Source organism: Venturia canescens, chromosome 2 (assembly GCF_019457755.1).
Source record: "Venturia canescens isolate UGA chromosome 2, ASM1945775v1, whole genome shotgun sequence".
In the NCBI taxonomy this organism is placed as follows: Eukaryota; Metazoa; Arthropoda; class Insecta; order Hymenoptera; family Ichneumonidae; genus Venturia; species Venturia canescens.
The window spans coordinates 22,214,631-22,234,312 of record NC_057422.1 but is presented as its reverse complement, the minus strand read 5'-3'; the positions used below and the strand labels follow the sequence as shown (position 1 = coordinate 22,234,312).

Sequence of the window (19,682 nt, the reverse complement as noted above, 5' to 3'; positions counted from 1 at the left end):
CTCTCTCTCGTTCTCTCGTGGCTCTCCGCGCGCTTGGTTTATCATCGGATTATTAATACGTTCACCTAGCCACGACGCTCCAAGATCCTTTAAGATCCCTCTATTTATATACCAGGGGGGAGTAGAATGATATGAGCATATACACAGGGAGAGGTAAAGTCGTGAAGAGGCAAGCGAACGAGATGGAACGAGAGAAAGCGAAGAAGATCGGTGATATAGATTGAACTCTGTCTATGTAGAAAAATAGAGGGAGTAAGGAACGGAGGAGAAAAGTAAAAGCAAAAGGGGCGAAAGAGGGGGAGAGCAGATGAGGATATTCAGTAAAGCATCGACAAAGGTAAAGAACGACAAGGAGCAGGGGATCTTTCCTCCTTCGAGAAAGGATGTCGGAGAAAACACATGGTTCTTGCATCCTCTTTAAACTTGCAACCTCCCCTTTCCCTCACTTTTCTCTCCCTCTCTCTCTCTCTCTCTTCTCTTCGGCGTCACCAAAGCTCAGTCGCCTTAGATAAACCGTCTCGAAGCTGGGCTCCCGGTAGCATATAGCAAAGGTGGAAATGAAGGGAATGAGGCGAGGAAAAGGAAGGAAGTCCCACAACTTCGACTTATCAGAAAGAGATTAATCTCTAAAGGGCCCTTAACGTTCATGCCTTGTTCGATTTACCAAGACAAACACACGCTGCCTTCGCGACACGAAACTCGAGAACTTCCAGTCACAAGTTCCGTCATCCGCCGGTATATAAGAGCAAAATGTAATGCAAATATTTGTCGGGTCGGTTAACCTATTTCGCAACGTTTCGCAACAAGGAAGTAGAAACGAAAACAAAAAAAAATCATGCATCGTCATAAAATAATTAAAACACCCCTTCATTTTCTGCTTTCTGTTGTTCCCTTCCATTGTTATTTCGAAACAACAAAAACTGCACGCACAATATATTTAACCACACCGACGATTTCACGCGTTATTTTACTCAACGTGGATCATCCGGAGTTACGCGTGTATAAGGAACTCCGGATAAACTGTACGGTGAAGCGTTGCCCGATAAGAGACTGTAACTTTTTCCCAAAGTGAGAGTGAGACGCGGTGAAAGTGAGGGAGAAAGAAATGAAGGGATAATGCTACTGAAGCTAGGATCGTACAAATTTACGTACTTTTCGGGCTCACTGAATAACTGTACATGAAAACACGTTCACAAGAGTTCTGCGTGTACATATGTATAGCGTTTTCCTCAAAAGTCGTTGAAAAGTTCCCCCGGCGTCTTTCCGCATACGATCCTTTTCGTTCGATATGAGTTTACAACGGAGATAAGGGTATTAAAGCTACCCAGTTCTATATTTTATGTAAACGTATATACATGCGTACCGATGCACGCGAATAATCGAATACTCCATAGCCGCAGTCTCGTGTAATATACAATCCATTGTACAGAAGTTTATTCACGCGGGAAGAAGACACCTCGCAAACTTCAGCCGCAGCTACTATTTTCCTTTCGTTCTCTCTGACCCAAACTTCCTCCAAATTCATTTCACTTCCCCGGTAACGCCGCGAAGTGCGCCAAGAGGACAGCTCAATCGAAAGCGGCATTCACTTTTGCTGCGAGTACAATGTCACCGAGGATGCGTCAGCTTTTGAACCAAAGTTTTATCCTTCCGGTCATATCGACCGTGGGCATCCGGAGAAGAAATGAAATTTTTCAACGGAAGCTTCCTAAGCGAAATACACTACGATGAGAATTGCTGCCCATTGCGGTGGATATCGAACGGATGGAGACGAATTTGACAAACCGCACACTGAAACTATTTTTTATTCAAGAAACCGTTCTCATTAAGAAAATCTGAAGTGGATAGAAAGATACGAGCGTGGATTTAAAGAAAATACCGAAAGGGTGCAAATTTGAAGAGTAAACCTGTGAAGAGACGCCACACACGTAAGAAGTAGGGAGATTCGTATATGGTTGAGCGCACAATTGAACGGCACGTTGGACTGCGCCCGAGCAGAATATCGACGAGTTTTAATTATCCTGTCGATAACGAGGGAAATTGGGTGCGGATATTGTTGAGACGCTTCGGTCGTTCAGAAAAAGTGCACATTTATTGGTATGTTCGAGCCTTCCCGCTCAAACCATACTACGATCAGACTGAGTGGACTTTTCGAGATGATAAGAACATCCGCGAGAGCACACATTTCCTTCGAATTAAACCATCCGGCTGGTGCTAGCAGTAAAAACATGTTTTTCGCAACAGCACTCCGACGATTGAAAAAAAAAAATCAAGCATAGTTCGACATCCTATCAAGCGTGGTTATCCAATCAATACTCTCGTGAGATTGTGGCAACACGATTGTACCCGGAAGAAAAAATAATGGACTCGAACAACCACGAACGAGGTAAATCAAATGAGGGAATTTTTTCACCCTGCAACCTAATAATTTGATCAAGAGAACATTGAGTCGAAATAAAAATGTTCTTATCCTGATTGGGTTGCTGATTAATTATTATTTTTCAATGAAAAGTTCATAATAAAAATAACATTTAGTACGTCATCTTGGATTTTCAACTCTGTCATTTCTATACACGGAGAGAAAATTTCACTAAAAACTACTATGGTGCCATAGATGTAGGGTTCTATATCGGTAATATTTATTAATTCTTACGAACATACATAGTCATTTTTTGTGAAGTGACTCGATGAAAATTGATGAATGATGTCAAAATAAATACATCGGTACACATGTATACGGATATATTATCGTACAATCGCGAATGAAATTCTGTTGCTTAGCATAGTAAATTTCTAAACACTTTGGGGAGTATGATCGATGCTTGTGTTCGAGCTCCTCAAATTTTACTATGTTCAACGGTAAATTTCAATTGTGAAAACTAAGTATAGCAAAACGGCATAATAATTCTACTTGACAGTTCATCGTCGAGTCAACATAAATTTCACAACGTTTCCTTGGTGAACTATGTTAGGAAAAAATAGCACAGTTTAAATATCCTTTGTCACAGCAAAATACGCAATTTAAATATTTTCATTCAGAACTTGGACATTACAATATTGGAAATTATAATATTTATGGTAAAAATTTTCAAAATGGGCGATATAGAACCCCAATACCATGGCAGCCTAGTAATTCTTACTATTTTTTTCTCTCCGTGTATTCGTCGTCAAGTCACTGCCGCTTGTCTTCTATAAATAAATATCGTTTTAAGTTTCAAACCTCTACGTTATTACAGTATGTGAAAATCGTGTCTTCTGCGGATTCCAAATGCTCCCTACGTTCTCCGTCCCCTCCCACGATTCTTGTACAACACGTATCATTTCTTCAAATGTATACAAGCTGTAAAAAATATGTTGTAGGAAAAACTTGTGAAAAATCTTGCCTGCGGGGTACCACGTGTGAATATACAGAGTAAAGATCGGAAGGAAAAAAAATTCTGCACTATACATAGCGTAACGAAACAAGGAACAAAAGTACTACAAGCGGGGCCTGGGATACATCCTGGGAAAGGAAAACTTTTCGTGTATTTTCGGGAAAGATATATATAGACTTGCATCTTTGACTCCAGACAACCCACACGTGAAATAAAAGCGCCAAATATAGATGGATATTTTTTTTGCACCTCCGCTGGAAATAGGGGTGAAAAGAAGTCTATTTTGCACATTAATAAGAAAACCCATGACGAGCGATGAATAACTTTCTTATTTTTAACTACGCGTACAATCAACACTACAATCTTTGCGTTTTTCAACCTCACAACCGTAACTATTCATCTTATTGAAAGAAGACTTGACAACGCATAACTTTGATGGACAATCGAATTAAAAATATCGGTCAGTTTTGTTACGAATATTCTAGATCTCTGTATTATTCTCTGTATTATTATTATGAGACACGTGATCGGTGTAAGCGGGGAGACTCGATGCCGAAAAGTATAACGAGAGCCGGGCAGTTCGATCCGAGCCGTGCAAGAGCTACGTACGTGATACGTAAAGAAATAAATACTCTGCATACATGTACACGAGCGTACGAATTCTTATATCCTCTCGCTCCAATCGGAAGATAACCTAACAGTTTTGGCACCCGCGGTCTTTATAACCAAAAACCTTGTATGTTAACTATGATTAACAATCCGCGATCTTTATGACCTTTCTAATTTCACAGCTAGCATCATTGCAGGTATCAACGAACACAGTCTGACACAAAACCAGAATATTTTTTACTGCCAACCAGCAGTGTCACTAGATCCCAACAACTAAAGGCCGAGATATGAGTGCGAAAGACGTAATTCGCATTTCTGACAACTCGGGAGCTTCTGAAACGCTGCAATCAATGAAATATTACCAAAATGATAGCGGTTAATGACTGTAACGAAGAGACGACGCTGAAGTTTCCAACGTTGGAGTCCAACGAAATGAACGAAAAAAACGTTTGTAATTCACCAATTTTTTATTTCACGAATCGTTGGTGCAGTTTGAAAAACTACGAATCGGAAATTTGGCAGGGAACAAAATAGGAGAATCACTGGAATTATTGGAGAGTTTTTTTCGATCATTTCGTTGGACTCCAACGTTGGAAACTTCAGCGTCATACGAAGAGATTCCTCCTCCTTAATCGACGTCGATCGATACGTCATCGATGTAGTGCTTGTTCCGAGCTGCTATCACGACTGAACGATGGGTCTTTTTAAACAATAGACGTCAAACTGAAAAAATAGAAATGTAAGATAATAAAATCCGCACGTCCTTTTGCCTCCTGTCAAAATAGAATTAGCGACTACAGATGGACGCACTCGGAGAATAAATTGAAACGAACTCGAAGCGATGATTACGCGACCGAAGAAGAGTCGGAGTTAAAAAAATTTCGTCTGCATGAATATCTGCACAATACTAATGTGTATACGTGGATAAGACTGCTCATAGAAGGGCAAGGTGTTGTAGGAAACATATAGACATCGAGAGGAAGATAGAGAAAGAGGGAAAGTCAAGGTATATAGCGTGGAGCTTACAATAGATGCACAGTTAGTAAATTACAGACTGTCCGAACAATAGTGTGTGCGGGAGGGCAGACAATACCGAGTGAATTGAAGAGGATGGGAGAGAAGATGAGCGTGTGCTGGGGACGTAAGCCACTTTGTGTAGCTCTATAGATACAATCCATCGCTATGTATACTGCTCACGATGGCAAGTCGCAGTGCAACGACGCGAATCCATGCACCGTTGGACTTAACACGAAGAGAGTCGACATTCTGTATGTACGGATCTGTGAGTACACGTACATAGCTCATGGTAAATCCCACTAGGGATGGAAGCGTGAGGCAGCAGGACACAGTATGAATCCATCGCGGGAAACGCGAGATCCGGATGTGGAGGATTCTCGACGAGTATGGAGGTAAATATCACTCGTATAACTTCGTAGCTTATGTATTGTGTTTTCGTACGATGTGTAACCACCATGGGATACGCCTAATTTATTGATGACTTCTCGGACCAACGAGATTAATATATCGGTTTCTATGGCATTTCATCATTGTCGTTGAGGACGTTGTTTCGGACGAGCGAAATGTAAATTTGGTGGAAGCGTATCTTCCGAAATGTGTCTGAACGAAAGAATCAGCACTTCTCGTCGGATCCGAACGGAAGGTGTCAAAATACAATTTGCAAGATGTTTGCTGCGATCGCAACGAGCATTACGCTCTGGAGCGTAAAGTCATCGGTCCCTTTGTTCCGACGCCATGCATCGGCGCGAGGGTATTCATTAATTGGTCGCAGTCCATTCGGTACGAAGCGAAGAATCAATGGGAAACGGGAGACTCGCACCCCGTTCTCTCAACCGTAGCAAAGAGGCTCGCGCATAATCGCTCCCTGCAGAATATATGCCTCGTCCTTGATGCGCCAATATCTGCTCAACGTTGGAGCCAATAAAAATATAGACGAAGCTTCAAGCGTTCAGCAACTCACTGTGCTCCCGTCTTCAACGGAGACTTTTGAGACGACTTTTGTATAGCGTGATATTAGGTATGGCCAAAGCGGGGTAGCGTGCTAAGCTAAATTGGAATTCGACCCGAAAAGCGGCACCGCGCTTGAAGCAACGACGAGATTCGAGATAAATACTTCTACAGATATACATGTGTATGTATGTGCGCATGTACACGGTCGTACATGATATACAGTAACGGGTCTAATGTGCAGTAAAACATCTCTCAAGTTGACGGCTCAGAAGGAAGATAGCGTTAAAATTTCTGACATGAATGGATAAAATAGAGCACAGGATCGTGTCCCTGTGAAAGAGAATAAGTGTAAAAGCAAGGGGATGGAGCGAGACAGAAAAAGAGCGAAAGAGCGAGGGTGATGGAGAGTGGATTAAAATCTGCAGGGAAAAGATTGGAGTTGGTGGAAAAAAGTGTGTATATGCGTATACACCATAATGGCACCTTGTACACGTATATGAACAGAAATACATTGGACCTTGACGAAAGATAGGATATAGTGCGTCGTATAAAAGATTATACTATACACGCGCGCGCGCGCGCTCACATATAAGTAAGTGCACCTCCGCAGAACACTCCGATCTCCACCACCATTGACTTTTCTCACTTATATTTTGAAGCGTCACAGCAGCGTGCTTTTTCGCCAACGAAATGTATGAGACGCGGGATTGAAAAAGGGGTAACTTCAACTCTCACACTTTTCTCGCCCGACTCAGACTCGCGCAGCCGCCTCCTTTTCTTTACATCACCGCGGGATGCGGATGGTAATCTTTCGTTTCGCCGCCATCGCGAGCTCTCCGTCAACGTTGTTCCAACCACGTTTTTGCACATACGAGAGATTTCCGTTTGTCGAGTGGCGTGATGAGGGAAAAATGTAGTGCGATCTGGGATAGATCCCCTGTGGGGGGGAGACGAGAAGAAAGGTGGTGGTGCTGGTGCCGCGAGCGCGCACATCCCTCCCGCCATCTTCGTCGTTAATTATCCGACTCCATTTACCGACGATTCTCGAAACCGCACTCAACTCGGACTTCCTTGTACCTCTATACATACATTCCGGTTTACTTGCTCGCATCAGTTGTCGCCACGTCTGTCGGACGTCTCCTGACGAGCTTACCCTCCTCCCTCCGTCTCGACAAAGACGTTTTTACTCTTTCTCTTTTTTGCTCGATTCTTATCTCGCTCTTTTTCTATCTACTTCAGTCTCGAGGAAAGGAGACTCCTTCGAATGAGTCATTACTCTATTACTCTATAGATATGGCTACGCGTAGATAATAAGTATAATAATATATACGAGAGGATTTCGCGTGTCGGTGGTCACGACAGGAAATATTCACGCGAACGAACTGCAGCTCCGCGCTCTTTCTCTTCTCCCTATCTTTGTCCAATTTCTCAGCAACTTTGCACAAAATAAACGCAGCTACGTGTACCTTTGACGTTTACGGGTATACGCCAATGCATGGAACACAACGTACACTTTTTTAAATAATTTCAATCGTGCATAAAATAAAATTATTCGACTGAGAGCGAAAAGCAAAGTTGTGTTTTCTGCGTTAGGATGAAGAAGTACTTTGAACTTCGGAGCCGCGCAAACCCAATTGTCGAACGAATAGCGTTACTAATATTTTGTTCCAAATAGAAGCGCATATTTACCTTGATAAATCGTTTGGCTTTGGTCAAAAGACCGAGCGTCGTATGCCTCGAAGTTTCCGGGCCGAGTGGTACCAGCACTTTCAGCTTTTCGAGGCAATTTCTGAGGTGTGCTCTCCTGCAATCATAAAGAATATTTATCGGATTGAGTAAAATTAAGATCACGAAAGATACTGGATTTTTACATGAATTACGGTCATATAATATTTTTTACTTGTATTACAAAGTATAAGTAAGCGAGACTCCGGCTCGATCTTGAGTTCACTTGGAAAATTATTTTCGCCAATAATTCGTTGGATGAACATTTATTCATTATATTTCAGAAGGATAAATATGTTTAACGCTAATTTATGTTTCTAAATCGGATCCGGACACCCATACATGCGTGAAAATTGAGGTAAAACGTAGTACGCTTTTCCGGCTAGAGTTTCGTCGCAAGTTATCGAAGAGATGAGTGTACGTATATATAGAGGGCTATGTGCAGAGGCACATTGCTCAAGCTTTTAATATCTTGACGGACGATTTTAGCGGGCTTTCATAGGTTCCCTATTTGCCAACGATACTCGTCCGGCACACCAATACCAGTTCTGCTCTTCCGAAATAAAGGACATCACTTTTTCTGTTCCGTCTGTGGTGGCGTTCACGTTTTCAAGAATTCTCAAGTCTGGGGGTTTTGCAGAGAATTTCTTTCTGATTCATCACAGTCCTGGGGTATGAACGAGTGATTCACCGGACGTGAAGCGACATGGTTCGCTCATGGATTCTAATTTCTTGTCGAGTTCGCATTCCCGTGGTATAGGCGACGATCAGAACAACTAAATCCAATATCGGAGGGTATCGGGGCGAGCAACGAGAAAGGAGCGATAGCTACAGCTTCTACAAGTACGAAATTGTACAACGAAATCAAGTAAGTGTCAATTGAAATGTAAAACGAGATGAAGGAAGGCAGGCAGATATCGCGGAGGAAGAGGAAACAGGTATGCGTTTTGCGAGAGAAGGAGAAAGACGAGGGACTCGTAGCGAGAAATCACAGAGATGTGAACCTGCGCGAAAAGGACGCTCCAAAACCTTCACAAAGTGTCGTTGGTCTCTTGACACCATGGAATTTGCAGGTCGAGTGTGTGTGTGTGTGTGTGTGTGTGTGTGTGTGTGTGTGCGCGTGCGCGCGTGTGTGTGTGTGTGTGTGAGAGAGAGAGAGAGATGTCCTCTTTGGTCGCTGCGATCGTTCCTCTACAAGCCACAAATTCAAGGTTCTCCATTCTTGTAGAAACGATAGTCCGAGTTCCGACGACTGTACGAGGATGCGCAGCGATTTGTAATAACTTAACAGTGTCGGCCTTTCTCCTTCTGTATTATGGAATCCGATGATTCGTTGCCATGCACCCAGACATCTCGAACCGGCGAGCAGCGTTCAATAATTTCTCACCAGAGGTTCAACAACTTGGAGGAATTTAACACTGTCGCGTACTATACGAGTCTTTTGTCGAGTTTCTTTCGTAACACGTTTGACGCAGAAAAGAAATAAGACAGCAGTAGAACCATGAGGGAATAATTTTGCAGCGACGCTAGCAGGGCCTCGCCATATTTCAGAGGTATTTATTGGCGGCCAGCGGCGGTTGGAGGACAGAGTCAACCGCAGGAACGAAGGAAAAGCGAGAAGGGAAGAAAGTGGAGTGAGAGCGGGTTGGGAGTATTCACGCGCCTAATGGCCCGTGATCGCGTCGATAACCCCGTGGGATCGTATCGTTCTTCCGGCGCTTTTCCCCATCCCCCAACATTCCTTCATCCCGCGGTGCTCTGCCCCTTCGGCTCCCCCGTTAACCCACCCTATTTCCTTCCTCCATTCCGCCACACTAACCCTTGCCTACCAGCAAGGGTGCCAGCGGATGCTGAGTTCGTTTATCGACGAATTCCATTCCCCCAGCTTCATCCTATTTCCCGCGAGCGTCTTTGACTCCGAAATCGAACGATCGCGAATGATGCTTCGTCCGGAACGAGATCCTCGCACGAACGAATTTGTGGACACTCGGAAAGGTTCTCACACACTGACCAACGTCGGACGAAAAAATCTTTTATCGCCCAGAAATGTTTTTTTTAATATCAGTTCGAATAATCTTACAGTATATTGAAAAATACGGACAAATGCGGCAAAATTTGGAAACATGTACCGTTACAGATATTTAATATCAAGCTTATATACCATCCTCAAGCGGAGAGCACTCGTCGTTCGAATAAGTGAAACTAACCGACATGTTGCGTTGGGAGACATTGCAAAGACAGGACGCGACATCGCGGTTCATATGGAGAAAGAAGGTGAAGTATAACGTCTGCGGAATATCCATCGAAGCACATACAACAGGCCCCAAGTACACATACGTACAAACATTCGCCAGCATATAGGACGAAGCCTCTGACCATCAACACATACCATGAGGGTGGGGGAGGGAGACGCGGTGTGTCGCCATTGATGGTAGAATGGAAACGCACGTCCGCGAACCATTTACGAGAAACAATAAGCCGACTCGAGCTTAATGGCGTCATCAAACGGTATTATGCTTCACTAGCCACAGCAGGCACGAGGGTCCAGCCATCCGTATCAAACCCGTATACCATTGCAGACATGTGTGCATCCTCGTATGACCAGACGAATGTGTGTTCGTTAGGTCATACAAGCACATAGCTGGGATATGATTAGGATTTAATAATTTCAAGTCACATAGCCAATATACACCTTAATCAAAGCATGTAAACGTGAATGATTTCTCTGAGCCACGAAAATGATCGAAAGTACTATCTCAATTGGAGATGGATGAATAAAAGGGGCGGCAGATAGAGAAGAGGTTCTCGTGCCACAAGATGGAACTCCAAAGGGAAAGATGAAAATTAGTCAGTAATTTGGCTTCCAACTTTCAAGGGTACGGGAGGAAGGAATCGCGTGAGGGAGAACTATGCTCATTCGAAAATGGAGGTTTAAACTGTGACATAGATAGTTTAGGCAGTATGAGTTATGCCCTAGCGACGACATTATGATGACGAGAGAAGTCGTAGTTCTCTAGTTGCATGAATCTTAGGAGATCTCTCGTCGTCTTTCTTGACATGGAATGCTGTACCACAAGAGAAAGAGATGGAGAGACAGCAGGCAACACTGAAAGTCTGCCACAGTTTGGGAAGTAGAATAGGGACATTGCGAGTTTCGCCAGGATTCTCTCGAGTAACATACCGAAATATTCAGGATTTGGAGTAAGTCTGTAGGGCTGGTTGAACCTGGATATCCCTGAGACAAGCCGTCTAGCTAAGTATGATATGTATAATAGGGATAACGCTGTAATAAGACGCATATACCTATCATGGTAGAAGTTGACAGAACGCTTGCAAGATTTTCTCGCGGAGTAAAGCATCGGAGAAGAGGAAGACGGAGAGCTAAGGAGAACGAGTGCTATATGTATAGAGAGGAACGCAGCTCCAAAGTTTCATTCACGCATCCCCGCACACCAGACATAAACGAATAGAGAGGGTGAACTCTGGTGACGGTATAATACAAGACGCTACCGGCAGCAGAAGCCTCTGGCTTTGTAGTAGGAGAACTCAGCTTGGTCGTTGCCTTTTAACTCTCGGGCTAATGTTTCAAACTCAGCTAAGAATCTCCCTTCGTCCTTCCTCAAGGTATATCGCAACAAAAGGACATTATGGTCTATATGAAAACGGAGCTCAGCCACAGGAGCTAGCTCGGGCAATATTCATGGAAGAATCGTACACGAATTACAAAGATGGGATATGCCGGTGGTAACTACGTGCATGGAAAGAGACTATGAAATGAGGGAGCGGCAAAGTTAACGAAGAAGCCACGAATGGGGATGAATGCAGGATCGAGAGGTGCGAAAATTCGTGCAACCTTGAAGCACAGATCGGAAAACGTACGCACAGAGCTGTTAAAAATAGAAGGCGGAGAGCGAACGGAGTGAAGCAGAGGGGTAGACGAAAGCATCTGATATGACGTGATCCTCGGGTTGGTATACAAATACGAGATAGCATGGCGATAACTTTACAACATCCATTCCCCTGTGGATTAGATATAGAAAAAGTAAAAAAGCAAAAAAGGGTGGTAGGGACTCTCACAAATGAGATGAAAGCTCATAGGAATACGAGTGCTCGCGAGGCCGAATACCTGGAGAAGAAAGTAAATCGTAGTACATGTACATGCCGCCTGCCGAAGTTACATGTTCCGGGCGCATATAAGCGAACGAAAGAGGGAGCAACGCTTTATATATGCTCGGCAGCTCACGCGCCATCCATGAGTACGTGAAGAGGATATAAACATAAACTCGATTCCTCGATCTTCTCGCAACGTGTACGTCCCATCGGACCTCGTGTCGTTCTCTTTCTCTCTGTATCTCGTCTCCACCGTCAAGATGCCAACCAAGTATGCGGAGCGAAAGCACGACTTTGGTGTCGCGCAGAGGCGCTCGAAAAGTACAGCGAAATAGACCGAGAAAGCAGCCTGCTGGATCCACGTACTACTTGTTCGGTTCCTGTACTATATAAGGACCGCTACTTGTGCGATCCAATCGAGATTCGAGTCCCAGTGTTCGTTTATACGGAACTCCGAAAGGACCCTTCGCTCGAAATCCTGCGTTGCACCGCAATACCTTAGTCCCGACCATACTCTGACTTCTTGCCTCTTTACTGAAGAGTCTCCACGAACCTTAGCTAACCCAATTTCCTGTGGTAGACTACTAAAGTATGCTGTGCCGAACGTACTACGTGTCTATGTTGTTACACCTATTTGGAGCTACGAGCGAAACGTATTTGATATTTGATTCAATTGATTTTCCTCCCAATATCACTGACGTTTGTTTCTTCATTCTAGATCCATTCAAATGTGAAAAGTGGTCACGGATTGCTCTTCCTTGCCATCAGCGCTCGTCTGAGTGTCACTTAGATGGGGAACCTTTGGAACAGTCGTTGTTGCTACTCGTGCAATGCACGAAGGGGCGATAACGAAAAATTATTATTATTCCGACGAGTAGAATTGTACTCGTGTGCCGTTTCATTTATCACGATGGAAGCTGCGATTAAAAGTGAAGAAACGCACGCAATATTCGCGTGAATAATTATCGTTATTCGCTATCGCGAACTGCCTCGATTCAGCACTCTTTCATTAATATCTATACGTTCTGATTAACATTGTTTAAGGGATCACTTTTACCACGTATAAATAACATGGAAATATATTAAGGCACGTAGAGTAAGATGCAAATTTAAAAGGCGGGATAAACAAGCGCAAGAGGAGACACCGAGAAAGCGAGTGCGACACGACGATCTAGTCAAGCAAAGTTACGAGGTTGTTTACAAGCGGCTCTTAAAGCGATCTAACTCATGGTCGGCCAATGCACTCGATGTTGCCAAGCTCGAACCACGCGGAGGAGGTTGGTGCTGCACACCGCAATGACGCACGCTCTAAGCAGCGACGGAAAACACAATAACAAAGAAGTAAAAAATAAAAAATACACGTGGGCGTAACGAAGATTTTGTAGTTTATACTTTTCCAGCAAAGTCTCAAACTCTCTACTCGTTTTTGCCGCACATTTTTTCTCATAAGCCACTGTTCAGGCTTGATAACGTTGAAACACTTGATAAATGTTAGTTAATTAACAATAAATGTTCCGCATATTGTTCACGTGACGAATCCTCGTAAGTCTGGCCCAAGATATAAAATGGTTTATGGCGAGTTAATGCCAACGCAATCTGCTGTTGAGCTTCAGTGTTGTAGGCCATCGGTATAGCATTGCTGGTAGAAATCGTGAAATTTTCCTACTTCCAGGGATGAGGACTTTATTCATGATGGCAAAGGAGATTGACTGCACGCATATGCGTGCGGTAGAGGCTGAAAGGTTTTATCAGCAAAGCTCATTCAGTAAAGCTTCGTATCCGCTTTAAAAATTGGTCGGACGAGAGGAGCTATAGTAGCAATGAAGTAAAAAACGGAGTACGGGAAGCTATGCGGTATTTTGTTCTTCATTTTCTCCGTACTACGTTCAGATGATTCAGTTTACGATATAGCATAAAAATATTTCCATTACGAGTTCTGCATTATGACAAAACTGAAGATAAATTTATGCAAAATTACACCAAATCTCCCTTGTTCGTGAAATTCAAAATTCGTGATCTTCAGGACACCCACTTACACATGGAACAGTGTAATGAAAGCAATAAGAGATAAAAAGAAAAGAAGCAGAACATCAGATTTCTTTTAGGCAACATTCCCTGGGGAGAGGAAGAGCAGGTAGAGGAAAAGTCGTAAAAAAATAAGACCTCTTTGAGCTGAAAAAAATATATTGAATATGAAAGATACGCTTGGTAATGTCTCTCCGTCTCTTCCAGCTGACTTATGGTAAATAAAGGGGATCGTCACAGCTATATTTCCATGTCTGCTTTGCTGGCTTTGAAAAAGGAAAAGTGTATATGCGACACGAGTGAAGTAGCCGGCGCTGGGGAGGCAGCACAGCGAATACCCGAGAGGATTTATATCAAGCACTCTTCTGTTATCCCTGTTATCGTCGAAATGGACATTTCAAGATGGAAAAGACAGTTGTGCAAAAATATTCCGTAGATCTAGAAACTCAGCCCTCCAGTGCACCTACAAACTGATGCTTCGTTTAACAGCCACAGCTTTTTCGTTACTTTTTTCAGATACCTAAGTGAGTCTGTCAACCACTCCTAGTATATTATGATACGGAAACTCAAAAGAGACTAGAAAAGTAAAGAGAGGGCGAGCAAATGAGTCTAGTTGAAGGATAAACGCGACGAAGGCCAGTTGCTGACCGCGGTTACGAATGGGCAGGTTAGTTTAGGAGTCGAATCTATGAGCAGACATACACACATTAACCGGATATTATATAGTGTCTCTACAGTTAGCATTTGGATGAATGAATGTGCAGCAGCGTGAAGCTAAGGGATGAACAAAAACACAGGCCTGTAGCCAATGTGTACATGTATAGGACTCTTCATCGGAGCGGGATGTATTCACGCATCAGTGTGCGCTACGAAGCTCGGCCGGTACAGCCAACTCCATCTTCTAAATGTGTGTACAATGTTCGCCCCTGTATGTGCGCGCACACCGCGATATATCGCCGGTTTCGCTTAATTAAACTATGTCTAGCTGGTGGTGCGGGGACGAACGGTGAGTCTTGGTCTTGGAAGTGTGTGACCGGAGCCACACTGGTCTCCGCGAGATAGGACGGCGAGGACGACGACAACGACAAAGTCATAGCCAAGCAAGAGACGCAGCAGTGAGCAGCGCTGGCGGAATGGGCGTTGGAGTAGAGCCGGGTGTGCGCGTGCCTTCATTAGGACTTGGTCGGTTCCTCTACATAATCCAAAACAAAGAGGTCGGGTTTGAGAACGAGATGGATGCAAATGCTGCAAAGCTTGTGTGGGAAAAACCTGTGAGAGTGGAAGAGACGATGGAGCTCCACGCCGGAGAGACAGAGAAAGATTACAGAAGCAGGGAATGAGGAAGGAAGTTCAAGATGAACAGACGAAAGAGAGAAAAGGGTTAACTTCGTTTATGGCACTGGCGTGTTTCTACCCCCTGAAAAGTGGAAGAGTTCTGTTAGGAGACCAACACAGCTGTGGATGCCTTCTCGCTTTCTTGTTGCGACCCTGCTTTCCCATACCCCCTTGGGCATGCAATCCTCCTTTCGAAGCACCCCAGTCAACCAACGATTCCCTCCGATCCACCAGTTGGAATAACGCTACATAGCTTTCCAGCCGGAAACTCAGGAAATTCAACGAGCACGTATGCCGGAAACGCGAAAAGTTCCCTCACGACAATGGCCGGCCGGTGCCACAGAGAGCGCTCACTCAGATAACACTAGGCCTTGCCATGGCTCTCTTACAACTCCCTGTTGGTGGCTTTATCACATCTCTTACAACACCCTTCGACTGCACTGGTGCTACCAGCACATACGTGTGGCGTGAAGTGAAGCGCAAACTGAACGAACGTTAGACATCGTCGTTCTTGTTACTAGCCGTTCGCAAACCTATCGTTCGGATAAATCTGTTCCGCCTAGTCCGCAAGTATTTTTACTCATTACTCATTACGAGTCAGCCTTGGAATTATCATTAGTTCATGTGCATGGAGAATTATGGGCATGGGCATGATGACGGATGATCCTACGTTGCTATGAAAACGTGCCAATGATTTTCGTGTACGAGTCCACTGTGCTCACGAGTATCTATATAAAATTCATTTGTTGAAAGATCATTGCAATTGCTGATTCGTTATCTTTTGCTCTTTTTATATGCGGATCGACAAACTTTAGATGTGTACTTGACGCGTGTATAAGCGGTACATCGTTCGACTCGAATTCGACGCCGAATTAATTACTGCCGCAAGCGAAAGAGGGTGTTCAATTTCGATTTACCGAGAGAACCCTCAATCGCTCCTCTTTTCTCTCGTAATACTCGATATATTGGAGTATCGTTCGAACTCTCTGTGGCACGATTATTTCAATGTATCTATATCCCCTTCAGTATGCCATCCAGACGAGACTCGCTCTTCCGATATTTATCGATGTTACCGGGTGAACGTGTGAACGGGTCACCATTAATCTGAGTAGGTTGGTCTCTGCCTGCGACAATATATGCGCTCCAATGTTATATGCGCGAAAGTGATTTCTACATTTTCCTGCATACCATTGTATTCGTTCATGCGCAAGAGATATTCGTGACGTTCGACGAGTCAACACTAAATATTGAATTGCAGGATCTACTCGGTGACTTCATAATACGAGCTTTGGTGGTCCACATTCAAAATTTTCTTTTCAATTTTCCGTACCTTAGCGTTGAAGAGCGAAGTATAATGTTTCGTAAGTATTTTTTCAAAATTTTTTTTCTCAATCGTGCCGTAAAAATGTTGGACGTTAACATATGCAGCGCTCAAGCGAACCCAGGCATAGCGGTTTAACGGATCGAGTCTCCACGACAACGGTTCTGCTGACATATTCTGTGTCGTTCCTGGATTTATGCCTAAGAAGTAACTCTGTTTCACCTCCCTTTCGGTTGTCACGGACACCCTCGAGCTTCTTGCCCCGCGAAAGAATAATGTTGAATTCAAATAAGCTTATTAGCCAGCATAGAAGTAGTAATCCAGCTGTGATACGTAATATCAAAGAATTCGTTTGCAAAAAAACAGGCGGTAACGATAGCGTTCTGGAACGAGTGTCGAGGTCATACTTTAATTACTTCCTCCCCAGGCGCATTTCCGTTTTTTTCATTTCAAAGACTGCAGAAATCCCAATGGAGAGTGGCAGAGATTAAAAAATTGGGTATGCAGTCCTCGTCCTTAAGCTCATTGAGGATGCCGGAGCGTTATAATAATGAGTTAGCAACGGAGACATCGGAGTGCGTTTGCAAAACGTACGGTAAACGTACTGCGCTTTCACTCGCTACGCGCTAGAAAACCATGGCAGGAGTTCAATGCACTTCTTTTCGTTTCTCTCGTAATTTTTAGCGCGTTGAAACATCGCCCCATTGTAAAATCCTAGATTTTCGAGGGCATTTAACGATTCAAATGTTGTCGAGTACGTTAAGGAATTTCGACACCTGTTAACAAATGTTAAGAAATTGATAAAACTTGGTGATAATGTTCTTCAACATAACGTGCAAAAGCTCAATTTTTTTCGCAATTTTCTTCTACATAGTTATCGAGTAACAAAGCATTAAAGCAAAGTTCTTATGCCCGGAATGTATACTTGTATATATTGAAACGCTATGCACATAAACGTGATCTTTCGAGTTCAATTACTCGATAACGGTATAGAAGGAAAATAAAAAAAAAAAATATGTATTGTCGAATTTGGTACTAAAGAATATGTTCACCAAATTTTATAAAATTCTGAACTTTTGATTTTTTTTGTGTTCTTAACATGGTTTAGCATGACAACATTGTATCGACTGTGCCGAAACTCCTTAAGGACATTGGATGCGAGCAGGACGGAGGAATGATACTTATATGCGGAAAATTGTGAAGACACCGGTAAAAAACGTTGCGCATGTCTGATTGTTATCAGCCGGTGGAGATTCGGCTAAAGAGGTCGAGAGAAAATGCAAGCGTAAAAGACGGAGGAGCGCAACGAAGAAAAGCGATCCAGTTCTCTATACTTCGCGGTAGCTTTGATTCATGGCCCAGCATTAGGTCCCGTTACGGAGTTTCCTCGTGAACGCATTAATCGTCAGCGTCGAGCTGGCGGATGGCGAAACCCTGAGTAAGAAAAGGAAGCGACCGAGAGAGAACGTGAATACACACATACACGTAAATATAAGAGCTTCCAACACCACGAGATAGGAGAAAAGAGAATTAGAGAATTTCACTGTGCGAGTGTTGTGTGTTGCACACGCGAAAGAGAGTTGAGAACTGAAACAAAGAAAGAGACTGTGTGCTCTTCGCGAAGGGAGACGACGTCGAGACGAGCGTTTAAGCAGCTCGGGAAATTCTGCTGCAGACGTCTGTTCTGCCAAAACAGAGGTATATATGCAGGCGTAGAATGCGAATTCCCGCTACTCTCCTCTCTCACTCTCTATTCGTTTGTTTCTCTGTGGCAGTAACTGTCTGTGTCTCCAGCCGAGTTCTCCATTAATAATAAATTACGAGCTGGGCCTGCCGTATAGATCGAGTCGGTGAGAAAGAGAAAGAGAGAGAGCCAACCCAACATGATTTATCGGTTCTTCAATTATTGCCCGCGTACAATATAACGCTGTCGATAAATAATAAATCGATAAAGGATATGACGAATCGTTTGTGAAGCACATATATGTACGCTTGTGTATAGAAGCCATTCATACAGGATCACTATTATATTACGAATGACTGCAGTTAGATAACGATGTTACATACGTAGAGAATTATGTTTGGCAGAGAGTAAGCGCGTTCGTTCGATTTCTCTCTCATTTCTCCTACTTTTCTTATCGCCCTTTTTACGCACGAGGATGTCAGTCGAGGAACGCCAAAGTCTTGGAAAAGTTTCGTATTTTTTAGTGTATGAGAGAGCACAAGATTTTTCGTCAAGTGCGTCTATATACACCGCAGAAGAACGTGGTAGTAAAGTGGATGATAAAGCGGGACTGGATAGAGCGGTAAACAAGGAGAACGGAAGCTCCGCACCGAAAGTTCGCTATATGAGTAAACGAATGGGGAACGAGGAGGAGAAGGGAAACAAAGAGAGAGAGAGAGAGAGAATGCCGGAAGTATCAGTCTGGTAGTAAGAAGCGAAAAGGAGCGAAAAATTGAGCTTGCAATCTTGGTTCCCATGACACAGAGAGAAAAGTTGGAGGCCTCGCGCTCAACGCGTTCTCTTTAAGGAGCTGATCGCGAAAAAGCGTTCAAGTTTTTCTTACGCTCGATAAAACGAGCGAGGCTTCATACAGAGCTATTCTACGGTAGGGAAGCGCGGATTCGAGACACTTTTTACTCTAATATAATATCGACAAATATGGAGGCACCTACACGATCGTTTCGTACGATAGTCATTCAAGCCAACGATCGAATAAGAAAAGCTGGCTTTGCGAAAATTCCTTGATTTAAACAAGATTCTGCACAAGTCTCATCGCATTATGGCGCTTCATAACTCCGCTCTTCTACGCTTGAACCCCGGCGCCCCATGCATGCGCGTTCGATCTCAGCTGCATCATATTTGTGAAGACACAGACGTCGCAAATTCGAAGCGAAAAGTCATCTCGTATGATTCAAATCCACCAACAACGGTATAAAGATAGCCCGCTACGGTGCACCATCTTAAAACTCTTTTCTAAATTCGTTCACCGATTGTGTTTACGGAATCTTTTCCATCTCCGAATCCAAGCACTGCTGTACAGTGAATTAGATGATACACGCAATAAATGCCAAATAAATTTTTATGCTCACTGAAGCAAATGATACGTGTGATAAACGTCGCGAAATTTTATAGCCCAATATACCATGGGTGAGTGTTATTGAACGATAGACATTTCAATGGGGAAGCAAGAGCTATGCGGATGAAGAAAAAG

At 43.6% G+C, this 19,682-nt stretch overlaps 1 protein-coding gene across 5 annotated transcripts in view; it reads right to left on the bottom strand.

The window, feature by feature from the left end:
- The window catches only part of LOC122407245 (max-interacting protein 1-like), a 173,629-nt gene that overhangs the window by 55,101 nt on the left and 98,846 nt on the right, over positions 1 to 19,682 (bottom strand). For all 5 annotated transcript variants that reach the window (XM_043413321.1, XM_043413323.1, XM_043413320.1 and 2 more), the window contains one exon: positions 7,641 to 7,755. In XM_043413321.1, the coding sequence (XP_043269256.1) occupies positions 7,641 to 7,755 (115 nt within the window). The remainder of the gene's footprint in view (positions 1 to 7,640; positions 7,756 to 19,682) is intronic.